This window comes from Hevea brasiliensis, chromosome 11 (genome assembly GCF_030052815.1).
Source record: "Hevea brasiliensis isolate MT/VB/25A 57/8 chromosome 11, ASM3005281v1, whole genome shotgun sequence".
Taxonomy (NCBI): domain Eukaryota; kingdom Viridiplantae; phylum Streptophyta; class Magnoliopsida; order Malpighiales; family Euphorbiaceae; genus Hevea; species Hevea brasiliensis.
In genome coordinates this window covers 8466268-8487653 of record NC_079503.1, presented here as the reverse complement: position 1 = coordinate 8487653, position 21386 = coordinate 8466268, and the positions used below count along the sequence as shown (strand labels likewise).

General features: G+C 33.3%; 2 protein-coding genes across 4 annotated transcripts; one reads left to right on the top strand and one right to left on the bottom strand.

Annotated features, from left to right (window-relative positions):
* The first annotated feature begins 5852 nt into the window (after positions 1 to 5852).
* Positions 5853 to 11581, top strand: LOC110662255 (polyadenylate-binding protein-interacting protein 7). 2 transcript variants are annotated; one of them, XM_021821183.2, is made up of 6 exons: positions 5853 to 6255; positions 7098 to 7990; positions 8902 to 9355; positions 9459 to 9529; positions 10089 to 10213; positions 10854 to 11581. In XM_021821183.2, the coding sequence occupies exons 2-6, from the start codon at positions 7193 to 7195 to the stop codon at positions 11155 to 11157; spliced, it is 1752 nt and encodes a 583-aa protein (XP_021676875.2). In that variant the 5' UTR covers positions 5853 to 6255; positions 7098 to 7192; the 3' UTR covers positions 11158 to 11581. The 2 variants fall into 2 exon arrangements, with proteins under 2 accessions (XP_021676875.2, XP_057985798.1); XM_058129815.1 differs by having other exon boundaries at positions 5927 to 6255; positions 6351 to 7990.
* A 1302-nt stretch (positions 11582 to 12883) lies between these two features.
* Positions 12884 to 18553, bottom strand: LOC110662256 (uncharacterized). 2 transcript variants are annotated; one of them, XM_058129813.1, is made up of 10 exons: positions 17482 to 18553; positions 16828 to 16919; positions 16363 to 16465; positions 15644 to 15906; positions 15419 to 15550; positions 15190 to 15312; positions 14962 to 15090; positions 13971 to 14188; positions 13740 to 13893; positions 12884 to 13578 (listed from the first exon to the last, which is right to left on the bottom strand). In XM_058129813.1, exons 1-10 carry the CDS (start codon positions 17699 to 17701, stop codon positions 13291 to 13293), a joined length of 1722 nt encoding a protein of 573 aa, XP_057985796.1. In that variant the 5' UTR covers positions 17702 to 18553; the 3' UTR covers positions 12884 to 13290. The 2 variants fall into 2 exon arrangements, with proteins under 2 accessions (XP_057985796.1, XP_057985797.1); XM_058129814.1 differs by having other exon boundaries at positions 12884 to 13509; positions 17482 to 18550.
* Positions 18554 to 21386: the final 2833 nt, after the last annotated feature.

Below are 21386 nucleotides of genomic sequence, written 5' to 3'. Positions count from 1 at the left end.
TTTCATTCCAGAGAAGGAGTGGGAAACGATAAAGTTGCATTAACTGAGTTGTCAGGGAATACAAATACATTTGTCCTATAAGAGAAGAGACCCAGTTCACTTTCCAATATTGATAAGTGGTATAGGGTACGCTTGACACTTGGATGAAGCTCTACATAACTAGTTACATAAGATGGACAGGAGCTGGTCTAAGGACCTTAGTAATGACACAAAAGAGATTGAAAATTTAAAGTATTATGGGAGTGAGAAGATTTATAAGTATTGACCATTGAAGTCATAGGACAAGTAAAGGTTTCGAACGAGATGTATATGATAGGTGCTACAGGAAAGTATTTCATAGGATACTATAGGGTAAGGAACATAAGTCATGTTTTTGGGGAATAGAGATTATTGAAACAAAGGAATGAGGACTGAAGTCACCAAGAGACACGTTAGGGCGTAATAAAAGTAAGGTAAGCGCCAAAGTAGATGAAAGTTATCAGATATCAAGTCGAGAGTAGTTGAGTTATAATGAGTACTAAAGATTACAAAAAAAAAAAGAGGGGTAAACGAGTAGTCAGATGTGATAGTTTAGACTCAGAAGGAGGATGGTAGCTGGCATACTACAATAGGGGCAAATAGATATAAAAATTTTTAACCATCCATGGAGATCCAAGGCGGAAAGGTATAAAATTTGCAATGGGTGACCGTGTTCTTGAAGGTTTCTCCTATGAAAAGGGTTATGAGATTTGGAAAGAAAAGGCAAATTGGCACTCCGTTATTTAGGACCTTTTAAGATCATGGATAGAGTGGGAGCAGTTGCCTATCAGTTAAAGTTGTCACCAAACCTTTCTCATGTTCACCCAGTATTCCACATTTTCATGCTTAGAAAGTATATTCCCGATCCTTCTCATGTGCTGCGACCAGACACAGTGGAGTTAAATGAGAATTTGATCTTTGAGGAGCAACTAGTAGCTATAGTAGACTATCAGATGAGACAACTTTGGTCAAGGCAAATCCCTATGGTTAGTCCTGTGGAGGATTTAATCTATGGAGGAATGCACTTAGAAGTTAGAGCGGGATATGCGCAGCAAGTACTCATAAGTTTCATATGCAACTATGTATCATTGTTCTGCTTTGTGTAAAATTCGAGAACGAATTTTATATAAGGGAGGAAGAATGTAACATCCCTAATTTTCAAATAATATATATATATATATATTTTTTATTCTAACCCCGGTATTGTGGACTTCGCGTATGTACTTTCTTTTCATGGAAATTCGATCGTCGTCTGGATCTGTAATTTCGGGCCGAGCAGATAAGCTGTTGGAACTATTTTAGAATCAGGTCAAGATTATAGGCTACCCCACCATTTTCAAACGTTCTGGACGCGTTCCAGTTGTCAGATTTGGCATAGGTAAACTCGAACTCTACATTACTCAATTTTTGCCTTGTACTGAGTTAAAATAAAATTTATAAAATATTCGTAGATGATAAGAAAATTACGATTCCTATTGCAATAGCCTTATAATATTGTTAAGGACTGCAGGGCAGGTTTATAGAACTTTTAAAGTTAGTTTGGATAGTTTTTGAAAAATATTAATTTTGAAGTCTTATAATTGAATTGTCTGATATTGTAATTATTGCTTGGTTTGGAGGGCCTAGGAGGGGTCATATAATGATGATGAGATATGGGTTGAGTTTTGAAGTGTTATTTGAACTATTTTGCAGGTTGGGTAGGTCATAGGTATAGGGGAGACTTTGCCAGATTTTCAGCACAACTTAGGGTGTCTTTGGTCTTTCTAAACTTGTATTGAGTCAAATATATTAAATAATTATAATGAAATTGTCAGGTGAGCCGGGACAGCCTTCTTCCTCTGCTCAGCTACCACAGTGACCTCGGTTCAAGTTTGTGAGTAAAATATTAATTTTAATTGTAATTTCGATATTATTATATGTTCAAGCATACCTATGCATCACTTATAAATATGTATCTATGTAGTTAAATACTAGGCATGTTTTATATTGCATTCATAATTGTTGAAGTGCCATGGATGTTGTTTGTGGTAATTTGGAGCAGTGTGTGTGTGGCGTGCGTGTGGTATGGTATTGAATATGGACAGGACGAGTAGACACGGCTTGAGAAACACTCGCTGAAACCCGATCCTTCGGGGTAAACATGGCTTGAGAGACACTCGCTGGGACCCAGCATTTGGTTTATTAAGCGAAAGTTCGGCTTGAGAGACACTCACTAGCAGAGGTTGGATTAAGAGCGCTGTATAGGGGATCAGCTCTCATATATGTATTGCTTGACAGTGTTGAGTGTGTGAGTACTCCAAATTGCCTTTTTATTGTTATGATGTAAATTGTATAAAAATTATGATGATGTTGCATTTCATTCTACAGGGTGCATTAGCTTTAAATAGCTATAGAAATTGTACTTAAAATTGATATTTTACTCTCTGAGTCGAACACTCACTCCTGTTCATTTATTTTTCCATGCTATAGGAGGATTATTTGTTGTGGCTAACCTGTTCTTCTTCTTCGCAGGTCCATTGATAGTATTTAATATATTTTGTACAATCAAGTTAAATTTTAGACTCCGCATATGTTAGAAGTACTGATTTTTATTTTGGGCCTATATTATAAAAGTTATGTTGGACCTGTAAATTTATTAACTGTATATATAATTGGATGGGATGAGGGAGCTGAGCTTCCATTGGACTTTTGATATTATGAGTATGTAGATGGTGAGCTGAGCTCCCCAATTTATTATATATTGTGTTTACAGGTCGGGCGAGTTAAAAACTCCCCGTTGAACGGTCTATTTTATGGCCGGACTCTATTCGGTTGAATTCTTGAAATTGGGCCCAAATGGGCCTTAGAATTGGGTTGAGGAATAGTTAGACTTACTACGGGCCTCGGGGGTTTTAGGCTGGCCCAAGTCCTAGTGTCGGTTCGGCCCATAGGTTGGGTGGTGACAATTAAATCTTAATGCTTACTACATAATTTTTATTCTTTTTATGATATTATTCTTCTAATGTTTTTTAATTATAACTCTATTAATTATAATAGTTTTAATTTGATAAATAAATTAATATATTTTAAATGAATAAGACTAATCCAAATAGAAAATATATAATAAAAATATACTAATAAATCCTAACTTCAATACAATCTAGCAATTACAGTTTAGAAAAAAGAAAAATACAACTTTATGTAGAAACAAAAGGAATAAAAAAAAAGGAAAATAAAAGATAGAATATTATTTTTTAAAAATTTGTCTATCTATAATATTATTATTTTAATATCATTACAATCTTTGTAATAAGAAGAAAATAAAATATAGATTTTTTTTAGTGTAATTCTATTATAATTTGGAAAGCAATGTAAGTATACATTAAAAAATAATGAGTAAAAAAATACATGTAAAATTATTATATATTAAATTAAGAATCTATTTATATTTATAATCTATAACGAATAAAAATGGCAAGGGGGTAATAATAAGATGGATAAAAATAATCAAGGCAATTCAATATTACGCCAATGAACAATTAAAATTAATTGGTTATTGAAAATCAATACATTTAAATGGACTAAATATTTTAAAGTTAAGAAAATAAGGAAATTTTAAATTAATTAAAGTTGATTTGCATTTTTATGCTAATAGTAATGTGAAAACTTAAAAATTTATTGACATTAATCATTTAATAAATTATATTATTTTTGTAAGGATAATGTACAGAGATAAAATAATTAAAGTTTTATTATATATATAATATTAAAAAAGTCCTAAACTATGTAAAAAATAGAGTCAAAGAGGATAATTTAAAAAAAATACAAAAATTAAATGTAAAAAAATTTGAAAATACAAATAAACTTTAATTAAATAAAATATAATAATTGTCATTTATTGTTATGATAATGAATGATTAAATTTTTTTAAAGTAAAAATAGACACACCCACCTAAAGTTAATGATGAAAATTAAATTTAATTAGTTATTTAAAATAAATATATTATAATAATATTGTATTATATGAAAAAATTACTAAAAATTATATAAAAATAAATTAATAAATAATGAGTATATAAATAACATGCATCGCATATTAAGAAAAAAATTAGTAAATATAAAATATATATTCAATTAAAAAGACGAAATATTTAAAACTAAAAAAGCAGAAAAAAAAAATAAATCAACGATAACGTAATGAAACCAAAATCTCCCGAGATGGAAGAAACAAGTGAGCGAGCTGAGAACCATGGGATGATAATGCCAACGAAGCAACTTGTGCTCCTATTCCGAGGCACTGTAGGCTGCTTCGGGCATATTCTTGTACTTTTCAACTTGTGCTCTCCAAAACTATTTATGTCTTGTTTGAAATTTTTGTTAGAATTGTTATTAAAAAAATTATTTTTTAAATATATTAAATAAAAAATATTAAATATAATAAAATTATTTTTTAAATTAATATTTTTAATAATATTTAAAATAATATTTTTATTTTAAAAAATAATTTTAAATTCTAAAACACAATACTGAATAGGACTTTAAAAGTCAACTTGTGCTAGGAGCTTAAATTGCATACTAGCAATCTAAAAAGATAAAAAGATTCACAAGTTACCCTTCATTTATACTCTTATATTTATAAATGATAGGTAGTTTATTATTATTATTATTATTATTATTATTATTATTATTATAGATATAACTTGATTTTTTTTAATGTTTGAAAAGGAAAATTTATTATTTTAATTTTTTATAATATTTTATTTTAAATTATAATATATAATATAAATGGGATTAAAAATATTAAATTTATTAAAATTCTAACATTAATTTAAATAATAAAAAATAATATAATTATAAATAATATAAAAAATATAAGTTTTTTATCTACTCAAAAGTTCATCCCCACTCATATATTTATATACAATATAGATAGATTATTAAATTAAATATTTTAATTAGATTTAAGAGAATATTTAATTTGACTTATAAGTCAGTTAAATCTATTTATAAATAAAATTTAATAAATAAATTAATATTTAATTTAACTTATAAATTAAAAAATTTATCTAAAATAAATAAAAAATTATAAGTAAAGATATCTTACTTATTATTACTGTATTCTTTACTCAACTCAACTCAACTCAACTAAACCTTTATCCCAAAAATTTGGGGTCGACTATATGGATTCGTTTTTTCCACTCTGAACGGTTTTGGGTTAAATCCTCATAAATGTGTAATGCTTCTAAGTCATGCTGTACTACTCTCCTCCAAGTCAATTTAGGTCTACCCCTTTTTTTTCTTTCTATCCTCTAGCCTAATGTGCTCTACTTGTCTAACTGAAGCCTCCGTATGTCTACGCTTCACATGACCAAACCACCTCAATCTCCCTTCTCTCAACTTATCTTCAATTGGCACCACTCCTACCTTTTCTCTAATACTTTCATTACGGACTTTATCTAGTCTAGTATGGCCACTCATCCACCTTAACATTCTTATCTCTGCAACTCTTATCTTAGATGCGTAGGACTCTTTCAGTGCCCAACACTCACTACCATATAGCATAGCCGGTCGTATGGCTGTACGGTAAAATTTTTCTTTTAATTTATCGGGAATCTTATGATCACATAAAAAAAATATATTTCAAATTAAAAATTAAAAATTAAAAATAAATAATCATACACTCTTTAAGAATATTTCATTGATCAGTTTGATTTATTAATTATAATAAAATATTTAATTTTATTAATTTAATGGGATTCAAAACTAAATGGATGGAATACGCTGCCGTATCAATTTAATTGAACAAAAAAGAAAAACGTGAGTTATCAAAGATGGGAGGACTGAGCAGGGTGGCTGCTGCATTGCTGTATAATTAATTAAATAATAAAAAACTATCGCGCAGAGAGAGAGAGAGAGAGAGAGAGAGAGAGGTCAAATCGAGTGGCGATGGGTTGGGTTGGGTGTCTTCTTTTTATATTTTTTTGTGGTGCCTATATTCCCAAAAAGGGTTTCTCTAACAACACACTGCAGCACAGAACGAAGGAAAGATAGATTTACAATCCACACACAGCCCTCAACAAAGCTCTCCTCCCAGAGGGATAATATTACTGTACCTCCTTAGCTTCATATCCCACAGACTACATAAGCTTCACTATCATCTCTTTAATCTTTTACTCTCTCCCTCCCTCCGTTTTTTCTATCTTCTTCGATCTCGCCTCCTATCTTCTGCTATGGATCCATTTGATTTGGTTCGCAAAGGTATATGCTCTCCCTTGTAGATCTTCTTTGTTTGTTACCAATTTCTTGTTTTTTGTTTTTCTTTTGCTGGTTTTGACTTTTTATTTAATTTTTAGTTTTTGAGATCTCTGACAATCGATTGCCTGGATAATTCGAGCTTCTTATTCTGGTTGTATTTTCTTGCTCTTTTGATTGTTTTAGCTTTTTATAGCGTTTGTTTTCTCTGATTTTGTGCAAAATCAGGTCTTTTTGATTTGCTGGTCAGGGTTTTAATTAGCAAGATTTCTTGATTAATTATCTATGGGGAATTTGTGCTTTACTTTCTTTGTTGGAAATGGAGCTATTAATATCGTTTTCTTTTTGGGATAAATCTCATTAGTTCGTCAATTATGGGGTTTCGGGCAATTCACTCATATTTAATGCAATTAGTCTTGTGTTTTCTCAAGTTTGTTTGTGTCTTACGTTTTTTGTTCTTGTGCTACTGTAATAGTATCCGATTAAGGCCGTTCACTTATTTTCAATGAAATTATTGGGAGTTTCTTTTTATGCTACAATTAAGGTTCAGTTGTTAAATGTTAATTAACCCTCTTGTATTTGTTTAGTGTAAATATGTATGGATTGTGGTGTGTATATTATTAGTGATGCTATTAAAGCTGAGATAGAAATTCTTCCAACACATTTATAATAGTGTTTCTGAAAGGAGTGTTGTTGAGATATGGTAGTTACAGTTATTAGTATTGTTAGAGATAATGTTGTCGAGGTCATTTGTAACATGGTGGACTCTATGCATGTGAGCATGTCTTGGAATATAGCTCATTTGTCTGTTTGGTCGATTAGTATAAGCAAATGAAACCGTTTTGCAGGTTTTGGATAAAGCGGGCTGCAACTCAAGGTTATTCTTTATGTCAGTGTCTTTATATGCATGTAGAGTTTTCTTTGTTTCCATTTTGGTATAGAAATGAGCTTATCCAAGAAAGGGTCTCAAACCAGCAATACGAAGCTGAATATTCCAAACAAGGCAACTGCTTTGAATCCCAATGCTGCAGAGTTTATTCCCTTCTTTCTCAGATCATCATCTTCACCATCTGGAAGTACATCAAACATGGCAGCTGCTACAGCTAGATTTACTGCTTCTGGGACCATAGGGAAAGCAGTGCTTGATCGATCAGAGTCGTCTGTTTCTAATGCTTCTGATGATGAGGCCCATCAATTCTGGCGCCACCAGCTTCCTGATGATATAACCCCTGACTTCAAGGTCATGGGCGAAGATGAGTCTCAAGCACCTGGAGGGATCTCTTTAGCAGGCTTGTCTTTACATGACAGCAGTGAAGCGACAAAGTTCCCTGTCTCTTTAGGTAGTGGATACATTTTGCCTGAGCAACAGGAGCCATCCCCACGACATATAAATGGTAGCAGCTTCAGTGAAAAGATGAGATTTGTTGCTAGTTCTTATGGAGACGATACTACTTCAGCTAGTTATTTGAATTTGCCTGCTAAGCCCTGGGACAAGCATGTTGCTAGCAGTGATCAGCTTCTTGGCAGTGTTAGGGAGGTGCATCCGTACAATGGGAATTCTAGACCTGGATTAATGAATGACGTGTTAGGTGAGCATGCAATAGTCGATGATATTGACATGAACCCTGTGGAGTTTTTGGCTTCAGAATTCCCTGGGTTTGCTGCTGATAGCCTTGCGGAAGTCTATTTTGCTAATGGATGTGACTTAAATCTCACTATTGAGATGCTTACTCAACTAGAGGTAAGCTCTTTAAGTTGCTAGTAACTTTCCCTTTAGTCTGATATGCTTGTATCTATATTTCCAGCCTGAAGCAAATCAATTATTGTTGTCCAATTTTTGAATTCCTTCTAATTGCATCTGCTGTTCAAATCTTCAGGTGTTCAGTGGTTTTCCTGACTACTGATTATCGGACTCTGAAATTCATTACTCATTATGGAAGCTATTATTGCTTTCCTCAAGAATTAAATCATAGAAAATAAGTTTTGAGAAATAAAGAGCTTAGCATTCTTAGGATTTACAAGTACCTTATTCAACAAAGTAATATCTGAAGGCTGAAAACAATGCCATATTTATATTTTGCTTAATCACAATAATCTTCTATATAGCTCTTCCAATGTCTGTGTAGTTTGTCATCTAAATTTGGTTTATATTCCTCCTATCTTTGTCTGTTGTAACAAAGACAGCAAGAAACAATCCTATTGCTTAAAATATGTAGAATTGCAATGGGTGATTATGTGGGGTTGGATGCCAAGTGCCGTGAGCAAATTCCTCTTATGCCTTATTTTGGCACGGTAGTGCTGGCTCCCCTAAAATTTTTAAGATGATTCAGTCCGACTTTAGTCTTTATGTGTAGCCTCCAATTCGTAAGACATTGTGGCCTGGTAACTAGGGGTTAGTGATTCTGTTTTGGTTCTTTCCGTTCATTGATGTCTCAATTTTTTTCTTCTTTCTTGGGTTGAAATGACTGTTTTAATAGTTATATGCATTGGGATTTGACATGTTTGAAGGTACTTGGCCTACGAGTCACATTACACTAGAATATGCAACTCTCTTCATTATTGGTTCTGTAATTCATTATTTTATTTTTCTTTCTATATGCCTATGCCCTTTGTATTAAAAATATTCGCAACGGATGCTGTCTTAAATTGTAGCTTCAAGTTGATGGTGGTTTCAGTCAGAATATGAACTCAAAGACTTTTTCAGCTCCCAATCTGAGTGCCCTGGACTTCCCAGCACTTCCTGTGCAAGATAGTCAGAATGGTCCTTCAAAATATGCTGGAGATGATCTTCAGCAAAGTGGCAATCCTTATCGATCTTCTGACAAAGAGAACATGCTTTTATTTAAGTCCAGTTCTTCCATCCCATCTAGAGGTGGTGCAATAGATTTTGCTTCAGCTGTCCGGAAGTTGGCATCTCAGGATTCTGGCATGTGGAAGTATGACAAAAATGGTTCTGCTGATTCCACAGTTGGCTCAAGCAGGAGTTCCCATGTTTTAACTAGCTCATATAGTAGTGGGAATGGGAGAGGCATTTATGCTGATAGAGTGCAAAATCGTGGTTCAGCTCGAGCAGCTCCTGTCTGGCTTGAAACTGGAGAAGCAGTGGGTAATGTTCCTCATCCAACAAAGCTACTTGCATTTATGCACCTTTTATTTGTGGGACAAATGTCTTCTGCATATATATTTGCTTTAACATTGTTGGATGGCAGCAAATGTGTATTCTGAATTGCGGGAAGAAGCTCGTGATCATGCACGGTTACGGAATGCCTACTTTGAACAGGTAATCATTAAAACTTGTAGTGTGCTGTTTGGCTACCTGCTGTTTTATGGTAAGATAACCTTGAGTCAACATGAATCACATGGTTGCATACAGGGCACTTACCTCTTGGTAGTTGTTCAGAATTCATGGTTTACATAGATCAAGTGATCTGTCTTTGTGTAAATGACCTCGACATTGCCTGCACCCTTTTGTTAAGTGTAATTGAACTTCACTAGCTTCTTAGTTGTCCAGTAAAGCTGGTGGGGAGTTCTCAAGGTGAATATTAAATAACTGAATTTAGAACAAGCTGCAGTTTTGTATGGCTGGCAAGCCATCAGTCTAAAACATGCTAGATGAGCATGTAATTTAACTGACAGGCATGCTCTCCTGAAATGACCCCTCTGTGCCACTGTTGTAGACATTTCCTATTAGGTTACATGTGTGAATTTGCACAAGCATTTGCGCTGACTGCTGATCTAAACCATATGTGTGAGTCTGCTCCAATCCTTCAAACTATTTGTGGTCAAATAATGTGATGATGTAAATTAATTTATCAAATGGTTTTTATATCTTCAAACAGGCACGGCAAGCTTATCTCATCGGAAATAAGGCTCTAGCCAAGGAATTGAGTGCGAAGGGGCAGCTTCACAATATGCATATGAAAGAAGCTCATGGCAAGGCACAGGAATCTATTTATCGCCTGAGGTTTGTTAATTAATCGTTTTTCTTAATAGATCTTGGCCCTGACCGGCTGGAATGTCTAGCTTAATTGTTAATTTTTTACTTCTTGAACACATCAATTTTAGTCTTTCTTGTGACAAATTGCTATCTTGATATGGTGATGTCATTTTTATTTATTTATTTTTTTTATGGTAATACATTTTAAGTGTCAGTTTTCTCACTAAACAGAATAAGATGATACTGTTAAGGTGGAAGTCCCTTAATTATGTTTTAATCTACTTCCTTTCCTCCTTTCCCTTGCTTTCTCCCTCTGCTCATATTTTTTTCTTTCTTGGTATTCTCTTCATCAACACTTTGGCATTTTGCCGATGCAGCTTTAGAGGCACTCAGTGGTAAACAACAGAAAAAGACTACAGCTGAATTTCCAAGATGCTGTGGCTTGTCTTTTAATATTAGCAAGACACATGCACATATGTGAAATGATTATGTTTGTAGTGCGTACAGTGAATTTCATAGCAGAAATTCAATTGTGATTGTTGTGTATTAGTTCCTAGAGTTTTCTGATATTTTTATGAAAGAACAGTTATGGTGGTTTTTATTTGGGTATGCTAGTTGATTTTGTTCCCTCATTGCGTTCATGAACTTTTTCTTTATCGTCTTCCAGGAACCCAGTTGGTCCAGAGATGCAGGCACAGGGGAGGGGACACGAGCGGATGATAGACCTTCACGGTCTGCATGTAAGTGAAGCCATTCATGTTCTAAAGCACGAGCTAAGTGTTCTAAGGAGCACAGCACGGGCAGCAGATCAGCGTCTGCAGGTTTATATATGTGTTGGAACAGGCCATCATACCAGGGGTTCTCGCACTCCAGCAAGACTTCCAATTGCTGTACAGCAATACCTGCTTGAAGAAGAGGGCCTTGACTACACTGAACCACAGCCAGGGCTGCTTCGAGTAGTGATCTATTGAGCCAAAAGACTAGACTATGCGAGGTATAGGAGTTTTTTGACATAATGCAAAATCCATCCAAGTTGTAGTCATCAAATCATTCTTGTATCTGTACATGAGAAGAAATGGAAGAAAGTAGTTGAAAGCCTCAAAAATGGAAAGAAAAAAAAAAGGAAAAAAAAAAAAGAACGAGGAAAAAAAATAAAAAAGCTAGGGAAGAAGGGGTTAAGAAAATGATGTAGAAGTACCGTTAAGGTTTAACCGGTTGACAGCAGCATTACTTTCGGGAGCCATCAGGAGCCCTACATCAGCCGATCTTTTGCAGCTCTTTTGCATTTTGTTAATTTTGTACCTTATTTTTTGTTACATTCCCTTTTTTTTTCTTCTTTTTTTCTCTGATGTAACTGACAGAATTGAATTACATGATAGTACAATTCTTCAAGCATGACAATTGCGCCGCCCCTTGTCAGAATGTTGCACGGGCAAGGTAACAGAGGCTGTGAGCTTGTATTGTTGATTAAATGGTGGGTTGGAATTCCATCCAAGTTTTGGTAGAAATTTGATGGTGGTTATGTTGGGTTGGAATCAATACCATCGGAGCATTTATGTGTTCTGGGGAAGGCAGATTGCAGGATGGATTGATGAGGTGAGGTTTCAGGTGTGAGATGATTTCTGATTATCATTGAGCAAAATGCAACAAATTATTCCAAAGAGATCGTTGCACTATTGCCTTTGCTTCCGGAATGTAAAGAATTCAAACATTTGTTGTGGCTTGTGGGGGGGAAAAATGGCATACAGCTCAAATTTGCTTTTATATTTTTTAGGAAAGTTTAATTAAATTAATTTTATGCTTTGACTAAATTAATTCGAAACTTTTCATTTTTTTCATTTAAGTCTAAATTAAGTGCTTCATATACTTAATTTTACTAAAACGTATTATGATAAAGAAAACATATATATATATATATATATATAAAATAGAAAAAATAGGGTATGGGTAAAGATTATCACTAGCTCTCTGAAATTGGATTTATTAAGGAGTGTGCCAATAATTTAGTTAAAAAAAGTTTAAGAAGTAAGTTCATTAAGAGAAAAAAAAGCGAAAAATAAAAAAATCCCAAGAAACCATTTGTGTGAACAGTGACTTGAGATTCTGTTTTAGCATATACAAGCGATGCTAACTGTGGGCATTATTTTTCTATATTTGTCAGATTGATATAATTAATAAACATAAATATTTATATAAAAAGTATTTTCAGTTTCATTTAATAATAATATTAAATATTATATTTACATCTTATAAATAAAATCATTATTTATTAATAATTATTAAAATTAATTAATTAATTAAATTAAAATAAAAATTTAATAATTCACTATATTACATATTAATTGTGTATATAATTTATTTTCAAATCAACTAATATTAATATATAATATAATGCGCCATAGTTCATTTTGCCCTCCAACCAAAAACAAAATATATAAATAATATAATATTTATTACTTGTTAAAATACATTAAATAAAATATAATTTAATAATAAAAAATATTTAAGCATAAAGTCGAGTATTAAAATTATTATGATAAAGTTCTCATAACAATTCATTATGAGACCGCCTTCCAACTTCCCCCTCTCTGCCAAATCTCCGCCTTGAAACAAAGAGCAGAATGTAATTTAATCAGGGTTGTTTTTTTTTTTTTTTCCTAAATAATCATCTAGCCACAGCCTTTGATGAACAGAGAATTCAACTCAAATCACTCATTCTTTGTTGAAGCTCATGGATCAAAAGTTTCCCAGTTACAAACTTAACGTGCAAATATTCAATTTACATGGTATGATGTACAGGAATTTCCCTCAATCTTTGGAGGGAAGTGCCTGTGTAAAAAAGAACAACAAAGTCTATCGATATTTCATTCTTTACCGTTCCTCATGCACACTTAAAGAAAGGATATGATATCTGTATATATATTTATGGGAGAAGAATGATAATTATGTTGTTCAAAGTAGAAACCTGCATTCCATTCTTTGGAAAATTGTGGACTCAGCATGTTAAAAGGTGTAGTTCTTGTCTTCAAGCTAACGGCTTTGTAACAAACATCACTGATGGGTCGCCATTTACCAGCTACTCGTTCATACCTGACGAGATCACATTATGCTCTAATCAACAGTTCATATACATTACTGTTGTTGTCCCCAGCAACTCGCTTTAACATTTCAAAACTCTTGCGGCTTCCTAAGAAGTCAATCCGTTTGAAAATTACACAACCAAGCCCGGCTGTTTCTTTACTGGAGTATATTGATCGGAGCCGATCAGCATGCCTTGAATCAGTGTGAATTGCAACTTCTATTTCTGAAGCCGACATATTCTCCTGCATGCACACGAAGTGACATTTTTCAAGGAGTTTTGGTAAGATTACCCACTGGAAAACGTCAAGCAGCTGCGCATGAGTTTATATCTTTAAATCAAATGCAACTAATGTTCTAATATTATTGAAAGGCCACATGCTCACTCATGAAAAAGTAGGAAGATATATATATGCAATGTTATAAGTACACAATAAGAAACAATTGGCAGGAAAAGGCACATATTGAATCATACCTGATAAAATGCATATATATGATCTAACACCTGCAAACATGTGAAACCATTTTCACTGAAAAAGGTTCTTGAAGAAGGTCCCATTTCGGAAAACCGGTCAATGGGAAACAGTACGGTCAGAAAGTGGTTCTTAAATATCAACTCAGTTTTCTCACTGCATGGAAACACAGAAAAGAATGCAGTAAGACAACAAACTATTTAGAGAATCCAAGTACATTAGAGAGAAAGAACCTTTCTGTAAGTGGTCGTGTTAGGTTTGCAAAGGAAGCTTCTGAATCCTTGTTGTCCCCCTTCACATCAAAGAAGACAGAGGTATGATGTTCACTAACATCATCACAACTCAAGGAGTCTGTGTAAATAGAAGCAGTTGAAGTTGGCTCAGATATTGACCAGCAGATTGAATCCAGAAGGCTGCTTGGGGTTATTGGACGAATTGGGGTTTGACAGGTCTGTAAGAACCCACAGAATTCACAATTGCCACGGTTCACATTAACACAAGTAATGCATTGTTCAATATTAAGTCAGATGAACCTTCCCAAATATACACTCTTAAAAGGGAGTGACAAATTTGCAAGATTTCACCGCTTGCATTGCTATTTGCTATTTGTTATCAATCACTCAGCAGGCATGCAGAAAGCAAGGACCCCTAATACATGCCATGCCTAGGGAATTTTCAGTCGAAAATTATTATTTGATTACCATATCCATAGGATTCATATGGTCATGGTCCTATCATATGGTATTTTGAATGAAAAGACCGCTCCAAAGACTTGAATACATTCAGTAGTGCTTGGTTTACCTATATTTTTAGAACTGCACCGAAAATTGTCCCTTAGTAGTGTAGTTCCAATTCTTTTGAGCTGTCACTTCATGCAAAAATACTGAAGGCCACACTCTCTTAGCCTTTCCCACCAGACCTTCACTTAGCAACACAATAGCTAAGATAACCTTTTACCAGACAATGGCCATCTTAAGTAAATGTCAATCAGAAACATTTATAATATGGCAAGTACCAGTGTCCTAACTCCTAAATACAAATACAATCAAATGCGCTTTATGATGTGACCAAAGTAAACATAAAGCAAAACTGGGTGTCTTAACCACTGAAGGCAAATGTTGGCACAAAACTAAAGAAAGAACGAAAGAGAGATAGACAAGCTCATAAATCCAGAATAATCAACTATGCTAGAAAAGCCTCACAGCACAAGGAATAATCACTAACCTGCATTTGACAACCACGACGACTTCTAACCCCATTTTTAGCAAAATTCACAATCTGTTGCCTTTCTCCATAGCTTGCTTTACTCCTCAAACTCTGAGCATCTTGAGGGGCATTTCCCCCATTTATTTCCTTCAAAAATCAATATTAAAGATGGTAAACATGCAATTCATCAATTCTGATTGAACCTACCAGGATAGCATTAAAGGATTGAATGTGCTGATAAGGTACCTGGCCAGCAATGCCATTTTGAAAATCTTCAAGGATCATCCCAACCTGTCTGGCCAAACCAGCAGACATCTGAACAAGCCTCTGGACGTGTTTCTCCTTGGCTGTTTTTAGTACCCAAAGTGGCTGACACACATAATACACTAACAGAATAAGCAATTTTGGAAGACAAAAATGCAGAACACTCGTTCATATAAGATTACGTAATAGAAAGTGATGCAGAAGCACTCACAGTCACAAGGTTGTTAGAGTGGCCAAGATATCTTTGGATAGAAGCTCCTTCACATACTACATGACTTGCACTGCAGCCAACAAACCATCGATCCAGAAATGTGGCACCTTCTCTGGTTGCTGCCTCATAAACCTATTAAGCATACTAAGTGTCTCAGGAGTTGCTCAAACCAAACCACAACAAAAACACATCCTATTTATCACTAGAAAAAGAAATTAAACATACCTTATTCCTCAGGTCACCTGAAATGTCTGAATCAACATAAACGGAATTACCAGACATAGTTGGTTCAATACTTCTATTAGAACTTCTTCCAGATGATCGTTTGTGCAGTCCTTCAGTCATTTCAAATTGCTTGGTATCATTAAAACCAACAGGAAGACAGGAATTTTCAGAGCCACTGAAACCGAAAATTCGATTTAAGTCATCTAAGCACACACCATTTTCTCCAACACTCTTGACACTGTAGAGTGATTCACTCAACCTCACTGCAATTGATGAGAACTAGATTTAGACATGCAGCAATCTCTTTTGATCTTATTATTTCCTCATTCAATTTTTCTTAAAAAAAATAATAAAAATAATAATCAACATGCATATGCATAGGGAATACACTGATTAGCAACTAAAAAAGAGAGATCGTGTAACCATCTTCAAATATACAACCAACAAGAGCATCAAAATTACCATTATGGTACTCAAAACTGCCACTTCAATTGAGAAAAGAGGTGAAAGAAAAGGGAGAAGGAAGGAGGGGGAGGGAGAGGGGTAGAGTCTGCAATTTTTTAACTTCATGAGAGGAGACCGACAAAATAGATTAAAAATGAACTTGCAAGAGAAATCTGTGTGGTATCGGCAGCAAAGCCAGTTCAGATTGCACAGGCTATGCTGTTAATAGGGAAAAGTATTAATCATGGTGAAACAAGTAAGCAGCTAACGCATACCATTCCTCCTGACGCTGTCCACAAACCATCCAAGTGTAACAACAAAGAGACCATTTTTTAATCCATGCTTCAAAGCATGCTCAAACTTGCGTCCACCAAAGCTGTAATTAGTGTTAAGGTATCATAAAAGCATTGTACTGGTGAGAATAAGAGTCTTGCTGAATATATGTTTTAGAACTAAAAGATTGTCTTTCTTGTAATTTATCAATAAACATCAAACATGTTCAACAAGCAAATGGAAAAAAAAAATCTGATAACATGGTCTCCTTTGCCTTTGCTTTAAGTTTCTGATTTCTCTTCTCAATCCAGCTGAAGATAGATTGAAATTTTATTTCTCATACATAACCAATGCACTAATCCATTCATTTTAAGCACAAAGGTAGAGGGCACATTTTCTCCAAACTTCCATATTAAATCGCAAAATGATAAAATCTATAATCACCAAAGAAAGAAATTAAAGGATATCTGGACCACCAAATGGGTACACTGTGGATTCAAATTAGGGCTGTACTGACCACCTAATCTCTCTGTTGCTTCCATAACTTGCTTCCTTGCTTCTGCATAAGCAAAAGAAACATGAATATCTACAACCACAACAACAATAACTACCTTTAATCTCAAACTAGGCGGGGTCGGCCATTCAACTCTGTTAGCCACCAAGTCAGCATCAATATCCCAAACATCAACAAATTAAGCTAATTTAAAAAGACCAATAAGACTTCTCAATAAAATTAATAAAGAAATGCCAAACAAAAGGACATGCAACAAATCCCAGCAATCCGCGTACTTGTAGTTCTATCAACCACTTAATATGAGCTATTCTTAAAAAGAAAAAAAGGGACAGAGAGAGAATCCCAACTGTAGAGTGAGCGTCCATGACGCCATTCAATTAAATATAATTCCGTCTGATAAACAGAGATACTAACAAGAAGGAAAGGACATGCACAAATTGCCAAGAACTAAACCAGATAATAATAGCAAAATGCTAAAATAGAGCCAATTTAGCAAAGAATTAGAAATTTTCTCCCTCGCTCTTCCCCAACTTGCAGGATAGAATCAACATCTTCAAAACATCAAAATCAATAGTAAACAAAATGCTTGGTGCTGTAAAGCACATACCTTTAGACAGGCCTGTAACACATAATACAAGACCAGCAAATGGACCGCTTGATCGAACCAACAACGGCTCAGACCCAACAGAGGATGTGGCAGGAAACATTGGCTCAAAGGATTGCAAACCCCTAAAAGAAGGGATTGAAGAAGAAAATCCCACAAGCAATCTTGAGCACCCCTTGCTATTGATCACTTCCACTTTACCAACCCCACCACCTCCGCCCATAATCACCTCCTTAAATCTCTCCTAAATCTGTGATTAACAATGTTTGCAAGTGAAACTACACCCATCATATATGGCACAAAAGTTAGCACCAACAAAGCATGGGCCATTCAAAGCAAACAATGAAAATTCCATGACTTAGACATTAGAAAAGTGGAAAAAGAAAACATTAATGGGCGGGAAAGAAAGCTTCTCAAATAATTCCGACCAACCAGAAACAAAAGCTTATACGAGGCAATGATGAGGAATTTGAAATCACTAGCTATAAATTAAAAAAAAAAAAAAAACAAAAGGAATTCAACGAAAAACAAATTGAATATTATTCAATGAAGACTGGGTTAAAACTCGGTGATGAAAGAGAATGCTAAGAATCAGACTGTATAATCTTTGAAGAAAGGTTAGAGATAATAGACTAAAAGGACTGTTAATTTTTATTGCTAAAGATAAAGTGCATCAAAGAAAGTGGGATTCTGATTTTCAGAGACTGACAAATTCAGAATTTTGAAGAGATATCCCCTCTGTTGCCTGTTGGGTTGCAAATAAAGATTGAAAAAAAGGGTTTTTTTTTTTTTTTTTTTTTTTAGTTTTTGGAAGATAGTGCTGTGTTGCGATTCTCTGAGGCTCTGGATATCGTAAAAACGACTACTTTGGCTCTGCTTTTCTTTGCTTTATTGGGTTGAAAGAGAAGGCAGGGCCAAAGCAACCACGGGCAGTTTATACTTTCTCTGATATGTTCGAAAGCTACTCTACCAACATGGGCAAGTGGGTATCGTAGAACTACGAGGCTGCCATCGAAGCAAGTCGTGGCTTCTTGAACTTGGAAATCCCGCCTGGTGGAATGCTATTAGGAGAACAAGCAGAGATCGGGCTCACTCACGTGGTCTCCTACCACAGTAATTGGTTTTCCTGCTCATTTTCCATTTGTGGAAAATCAGAAATGTCCTGAGCCGAGCGCCCACAAAACGAGAAATTATTTATGTAAAATATCCTATATAAGCTTTCAATAGTGAGTGAATTTCCATATGTATTTGAATTTCAATGAATTATTATGTATATATGAGTAGATTTTAAAAAATTATAATCACTTCATAATTTTTATTTTTAAAAAATATATATATGTATTTAATTATTATTTATTTATTATTTTATATCAAATATTGACATAAAATAATTATTTTATTTTATAATTTCTCAATATAGATACGGTATTTTTATTCATTGATTATGCCTTTAGTAAGAATTTAACTTCTCATGTTATTGAAAATTTGATTTTTTTTTATTTAAATCAATTTATTATAAATTTAAAATATAAAATATATAATATAATTTATCTATTAAATATGATATTATATTTAAAAAAAATTATAATATATATTTATTCTCTTACATATATATTGAAAATTTTTAATGATTTTGTAAATGTGAAATTCATTATTTTTAATACACTGAAAATATATTATAATTTCTAAATTGTTAAAAAATATATTATAATTTCTAAATATCAGCTATAAATAAATGTGACAGAAGACATATTACATCTTGTAATTATTTGCCTATTCAGAGTTTTATTTTTCTTTTTTAAATATTTATTAAATAATATTAAAAATTAATCATTTATCGATTCGAGGTTAATCATTGGATCGAATCTGAAAATATTGAAAAATGAAAAAGACACATATGGTGAATGGCAAAACTGCAATTAAAGGAAGGTGGATGGACATGGAAGTAATTGAACATGGGTTGGTTCAGTCACAGGATAGCAACGGGTAGGTTACTTGCGAAAATTATCATACTTGAAGTCAAATCTAATTAATATTATCAAAACTCGAATTCGTCTCAAATCTGATTAAAATTTATTATCAACTATCGAACCCGTTCCAAATCTAATTATGATTATCTGAAAAAATTCGAATTCTTTTAATTTTATATATTTTAATTAATATTTTGTATAAAAAATTATTTTAATTAATAATTTATATTTTAAAATTTTAATAATTTCATAAAATATTTAAATCCTATTTTATATAAAATAAAATATATAAAATTTTATAAATATTATTTTAAAAATATATTTTATATTTAATTAAGTATTTATGTAAATAAATTCAGATAATGGATACTCAACATATAAAATTCAAACTCGTCACGAGTAATATTTTTCAAATCCGAACCTATCTCAAATTCGATTATATAATATTTAAATCCATTCTATTAGAATTTGATCAAATCGAGTACTTACAAAAATTTGACCCGTTGTTATTCCTCTTTTCAATAAAATTAAGTCTTGTTTGACATTGAGTTTTAAAGCCTAAAACTATTTTTCTGAATAAAAGAATCATTTTAGATGCTGCTAAAAAAAGTAGTTTAGAAAAAATTATTTTATTATTTAAGTGTTTTTATGATTAAAACTGATTAAATTTAATTTTTAATTATTTTTTAATATTTTTTAATAAATATATTTAAAAAAATAATTTTTTCAACAATAATTTTAACAGTAATGCCAAACAATCTCTTAATTAAGTCACTTAAAGTCGCTTAGAATAATTAAATGGGTTTGATGATAATGGTGATTCGACACTACATACAGCATCCAGCAACTGTACCAGCTGATCTCATCAAACAGTTGACTTCACTACGCTACATAACTCCTTGAGATGGATTACAAAACAACAAATGATGAAGACCTTAACCTAAGTTGAGGATTTAAATTATCGAGTTGATTATAAATTTAAAATATAAAAATATTAAATTTATATATTTAATAAATAAATTTTATTATATATTTTATTTTTAATAATAAATTTAATTTAAATAAAAAAATATATAAATTAAAATGCAATCTTCAAATTATTCCACCACTACCAAATGATCACAACGTGTAATTATTTTCATCCTTTTTGCTGTAAGTGGTGGGGCATTTCCTTATGGGTACTTGCAACACCTACTGAACACACCCATCTCCGAGTGCCTGCAAGATCTTGCACCAAAAGACGACCATTTTAACGATCGTTTTTACACAGTAAAAAGGGTGACAAACCACAGATCGATTATTATTATTTTATTTTTGAAACCATATATTAACTAAAATTTTTCACTGAGGCAAAATGGGGGATACAAACTGATGTTGATACATAGGATTCAAAGAAGAATCATCACGAAGAGTAACATTTGCTGACTTGTGAGCTGGCCAATTCCCGTTCCTTATCACTAAACAACAGAGATTATAGGCCCTTACTATCATTAATCCCTTGTACTCGTACAGGAGTTGTCGCACCTTGAAGAGCTTTAATAATGAGCAAAGAGTCTCCTTCCACATGGATCTGCCGATAGCCTTTAGAAATGGCTAAGAGAATGGCTTCTTTACATGCAAGAGCCTCTAATGATAGAGATTCCGTAATAGCAGAAAATTTCCTACAGGCCCACCCTAGAGGATGCCCTCTGCAATCTCGAGCTAAAGCTGCCACAGACCCAAGATTTCCTCTCTTGTGCACTCCTGTATCAATATAGTTAATTTTGATGGAATTCTCAGGTGGTGGTGCCCATTGGTCATGTAACTGAGGATTGGACCTTGTCTTCTCAAGCGGCTATTGGGACACTTGAAAATCATCGAAAGACTCTTGAACGGGTTGCTGCTGGTGATGAAACACATAGAAATTCCTGCACTTCCAGAGTTTCCATAAGAGAAAAA